Source organism: Brassica napus, chromosome A4 (genome assembly GCF_020379485.1).
Source record: "Brassica napus cultivar Da-Ae chromosome A4, Da-Ae, whole genome shotgun sequence".
In the NCBI taxonomy this organism is placed as follows: Eukaryota; Viridiplantae; Streptophyta; class Magnoliopsida; order Brassicales; family Brassicaceae; genus Brassica; species Brassica napus.
In genome coordinates, this window is record NC_063437.1 from 6997840 (window position 1) to 7003212 (window position 5373).

The 5373-nt window shown below is 39.0% G+C and overlaps 1 protein-coding gene across 1 annotated transcript; it reads left to right on the top strand.

Moving 5' to 3' along the window:
* Positions 1-346: 346 nt before the first annotated feature.
* On the top strand, positions 347-4941 carry LOC106417051. Its single transcript, XM_048778097.1, has 6 exons — positions 347-427; positions 1728-1782; positions 1900-2429; positions 2540-3498; positions 4084-4186; positions 4267-4941. Exons 1-6 carry the CDS (start codon positions 347-349, stop codon positions 4939-4941), a joined length of 2403 nt encoding a protein of 800 aa, XP_048634054.1.
* Positions 4942-5373: the final 432 nt, after the last annotated feature.

Genomic DNA, 5373 nt, shown 5'->3' on the forward strand with positions numbered 1-5373 from the left:
GATGCACATGTGGGAGATATTATCTATCGTTTGGGCCTAGGCTTGTGGATGTATAACATGTTTTTGATGCATATATTTATGTGATTGTGTTATATCATTCAAACCTCGATTCGGAGAGTATAACATGTTTGACTATGTAATGATATTAGTCGTAGCCACAAACTTTAGTTAACTTAAATTAACGAGTGATTTGTGAGACTTCGGCGATCGAGGAGGAGTGTCATGATAATCATTGATTCCACCTGAGTGACGTGTCTAGTCCGAGACCATACCAAAACTAGTTTTGGAAAGGACACATAAACATTGTGATAGGATTAACTACTCTTGACTGTGTAGCTGCATGACGATGCATCAAGGTGATGCTTATACAGTCATCTTTGTAGACTTTGGGTCTCGAGTTGATGTGAGCAAGAATGTCGATGATTGTGTAGGTTGGGGTTAACCAATGGAAAAGAGAAGCCTCAGAAATCGATGATGATCTAACCTCTCGTGAAGAGTGGGTGATTGGTTTACTGGATTTCTTATTTGTGTTTTTCTTAATATTTTTATCTTCTAGTAATTCATGATGATTTTTCGGAGGGTGATTTAATTGCTAGGTAACCCCAAATCACTGAGCGAATTAGATTTTCATTAGATTTTTATTTTGCAAGTAACTATATGGGTATTTCGGGTTTCAAAGGGATGGTGCTGCTAGCGTATGTATAAAATGAATGTTAGATTATTATATATAAATAGATTTCACAAGAAGTCCAAGTACATTAAAAGTTATTGTAGTACATATTAAACTTACAATTATTACTTTATTACAAGTAAAATATTATATTTAAATTATGATAATGCGTTATATTATGAGTTAGTTAATAAAATAAGAGAAAATGACTAGACTAATACAAAAAAGTGAGCTAATGACTAGACTAATACAAATCTTTTGAAAATGACTAGAGTGTTTTTAGAACCCTAGTAAATTACTGTTTAAGCTCTTTTTTTTTTTTTAGTTGTGATTAATTTTAACTTGAAAATCCACATCAGAAGTAATGATACCACGTCACCTAACACGAAGGAAAATCAAACGACGATCATTAACTTCTCCGAGACTGTTCTCCCACTAAACCCTAACTGTTTTCGAAATCGTGTTCCCTACAACTCTTCTCGGCAAAGCGGCTTCTCTGAAATAATCTCCGTAATCTTCTTCTATAGTCTCCGTAAGCGTTTTCTCTGAAATCGTGTGTCCGTAAGCTTCTTCTTCAGATTGGTTGTCTCCTCAAATCTCTGTAATCGTATTATCTGGTATATTTCGAGGCTTTGCTCTGAGTTTTTCGAGTATTTGAGTGAGTTTAATTAATGCTGTGAGTTAGATATATGTTTTGTCTGAGTTTGAGTTAGTATTCGTTACAGCTGATTTAGGATCCTTAACGACTGATTTATAGAAGGTAATTGTGACTGGTTTAGTATGCTTTGTGACTGATTTATTTATGTAATGATGGCTGAGTTATGTTTTGTGGCTTGTTTATTTTATGCATTTTCATCTGATTTATCATTGATATGTTATATATGTCTTTTTTGATCAGATGGATGTTTCCAAAGATCTAGCAAGGGATTACCCTCCAAGACTTTACCCTGAAGGGGCTTCTATTTTTTAAAACAAAAGCATTAATACGAATAGCCATTTTTCTGAGATCCCTCGACTTAGACAAGCAATTGGAATAGATGTGTGGGATAATCTGAAGACGTATCCTGTTGGATTGATTGCTAAACTGGCTGAGAGCAAATTGGTGTGGTCTGGTAAGACCGTACATTATCTACTTTGTAGACAGCTGCGAGTCTATAAGAAGGAGATTTGGTCTCTCGTTGTTGATCAACCTCTCAGGTTTAGCTTAATAGAATTTGGTGAGATCACAGGTTTAAACACAAATCCACTGCCAGAAGAAAGTTTTGAACCTGATCCAGAGAATTACAAAGCGTTGTGGGAGTTGTTGAAAGTGCCGCTTGGGTACGGATCCAAGTTTGATGAACTTATAGAAGCTTTAACGGAGTGTCCATTCTGGAGTGCTGATCAGCGGAAATGGTATGGGCTGTTGTTTCTTCAAGCCATTGGACTTTATGGCTTGCATCATAATTGTAGAATACCCTTTGAAAGTGCAAAAAGAGTATTCGATGATGACGCCCTGATGACTTATCCTTGGGGTCGGACTGTCTATGAATTTCTTGTTGATTCTATCAAGTTGTTGCATCCACAAGGAGGGTCGTACACCCTTAGTGGCTTCAAGGACGTGTTATTGGTTTGGGCGTATGAATCTGTCACAGTGTTCGGAGAGCTTTATGGCAGAAAAGTGAATCCAGACGAAATTCCGCTTTTGCGATGGGGTGAAAGTCGTACTCGTGCAAGTCTTGCTACTACAATAGCTAAGGAGATGAATGATCATGGAACGGTAAGGTTTAAATCAGACATATGAATCCTGTAATGTAATGTCTGAGTTATTGGATTATTTTATGGTTGAGTTGTTAATTTTAATGACTGATTTATGTTTTTGTGTTGTAGGTGCGTGTGAGGAAAATGGTGATGAAGGAGGGTCTAGAAGAGCTGTTTCCTCAGTGGAAGGATGAAGCAGATGACCCACAACTTGATAACCTAATTAAAGATATACATGCAGATAGGTTTGTTAGAGATTTTTATGTGCAATCGAATGAGAAGAACAAAAAAACGAAGGCTGGAGTTTCGTCAGAGGCTGAGCCACCCTCAAAGAAGCAGAAAAATGGTAAGAAACAGAAGGAGGTGAAAATCAATGAGGGTGAAACTGCTGTTGTAGAGGAGAAGGAGAGTGCAAAGGAGAAGGGTCGCAGCGAAGCGGTTCTGCTGAACATAGTTGCTCATCTCGAGAAGTTGGACCAAAAATTTGACTCGAGATTAACAGAATACGACACCAAGTTTGGATCTTTTTCCCGAGGCCTTTTGGATACCATTGGAGATACAATGAAAACTACAGTTGAAGAGCGTCTGAGAGTTTTGGGGGTGTCCAATAGTAGTCAACCTGAAGGTCAAAACGTGATGGTCTCAGAAGACAACCAACAGCCGGAGTCCAATAGTGGTCAACCTGATGGTCAAAACGTGATGGTCTCAGAAGACAACCGACAGCCGGACTCCAATAGTGGTCAACCTGCATCTAAGACCCCTATTGATAAACAGTCCGAAGACAGCCAACCGCAAAAGACCCCTGATAAAGGCCAATCTGAGAAGAATCTGGCAGATGATATTGCTAAAGCTGATGCGAAAGGTATGGGAGCAAAGCTGAATTCGAAGGTTGTCAGGGATAAGGCTGCTGGGGTGAAAAAGAACTTGGATTTGGCGTTTGGTAATGCCGATGCAACAAATGCTGATTTGGTCTCTGATTCTCCTGGTAAGGAACCACCATTCGGACTCGGTTGCAGGGGCTTAGGGAAAATAAATAACTTAGCGGCTGATTTGGAGAGGAATGAAGCTGAGTTAAAGAAGAAGCAGAAGCAAGAAGAAGCTGAGTTGAAGAGGAAGAAGAAGCAAGAAGAGGCTGAGTTAAAGAAGAAGCAGAAGAAAGAAGAGGCTGAGTTAAAGAAGAAAAAGAAGCAAGAAGAGACTGATTTAAAGAAGAAGAAGAAGCAAGAAGAGGCTGACTTAAAGAAGGATATTCCTGCTTCAAAAAGGACTCGCAGTGGTACAAAAAGAATAACCATTCCGACTAAGCAAATTGAGGCGGAAACAGACGAACTGTGACCGGAATCTGATGTGGAGGAAGATGAAAGGAAAAGGTGTGGAAGAATAAAGGAGTATCGGCTGAAAGCTGTTCAATTATCTCCAGATGGTTCTCAAATGAGTGCGGAATTTGGTCCTTCTGTACCATTTCCCCACATCGGAGACAATGTAACGACGTGCATGAGAAAAGGTTTAGAACCTTCACCTGCAATATATGATCCCCTAGGACTTGTTGATCCGGTTAAAAGGGATAATCTTTTGCAACACCTAAAGCCACACGAGTAAGGACTTTTGCACCATTTCGTTGATTTTAGCTAATAAAAAGATTTTGCAGAGACTGAGTTGTGTTAAATTATCAGGGAAATTCCACATGGAGAAGCTCACGAGGATATTGAGTTCTACAGAATCCTCATCACTCCAAGACCTTGGCCCATCAAAGAATATGGATGGCTGGTTCAAAATGTAAGTATGCAGCTGAGTTATATTTACTTTACGGCTAAGTTATAAGTATGGTACAGCTGAGTTATATATTATCTGTGCAGCATATTGCTGCGTATATTAGAGTCCTCATTCAAAGGTCCAAACAAGATCCGAACCCATTCTGGTCCAAGCGCGTTGCCTTTATAGACTCTTGGTTCCTTGAATCATGGGTTCACGATTATAAGGAGTTCGAAGCCAAACCGGAAATGGTCAAATTCAAAGGAAGTGGTTACGAGGGGTTAGCAAGCGGTTTGATCCCCACAGACATTCAGACAAAGTTGCGGTGGTTTACAGATGTAGATCACTTGTACGGAGTGCTTAATACTGGCGGTAATCATTGGGTGGGTTTTCACGTGGATCTGCATAAAGAGAAGGTTGATTGCTATGATTCAATCGTTGGAGAGGAAACACTCGAAAGTGATCTGAGAATGCTAAATTTCTTTAGGCCGCTTACTGGTATTATCCCTGCGATTCTGAATGCCCTTATTCCTGATGATATCCGAGTCCCTACCAAGAAAGAGTTTGTATTCAGACGAAGAACAAAACGTATTGTTCCACAAAACAACCTGAGAGGCGACTGTGGAGTGTATTCATTGAAGTTCGTCGAGTGTCTAGCGCTTGGTGTAGCTTTTGATGGGATATCGGATGAAAATATTCAAGGTCTGAGAATGAAGATGGCAGCAGATGTCTTCGATGAAGGAAGTTGTAGTTTGGTAGGGTTGTTTGGCGATGAATGAAGATGAGTTTTGTATGACTTATGGCTAGATATTTTGTACTTGACTTAAAGTTATGATTTGTTTATCGTAACTCAGCCACCTTGTTTAAATTACGCAGCCGTTACGTTAGATATAGCTCAGTCAAACCTCAAACCATACCCTAGAATAGGAAAATATTTAATAAGTCAGTCGATTCGTCTTCATAAAACAGCCGTTAAGTTAGATATAGCTCAGCCAAACCTCAAACCATACCCTAAGATAGGAAAATATTTAATAAGTCAGCCGATTCGTCTTCATAAAGCAGCCGTTAAGGTAGATAAAAGTCAGCCATACCTCAAACCATACCCTGAATTAAAATAATTGATATGTTTATACTTCAAAATGTTATAACATTCCCTAATAAGTGAATATATAATCAACCGAACGTCTCTTATTTATTGAATTAACGAGTTT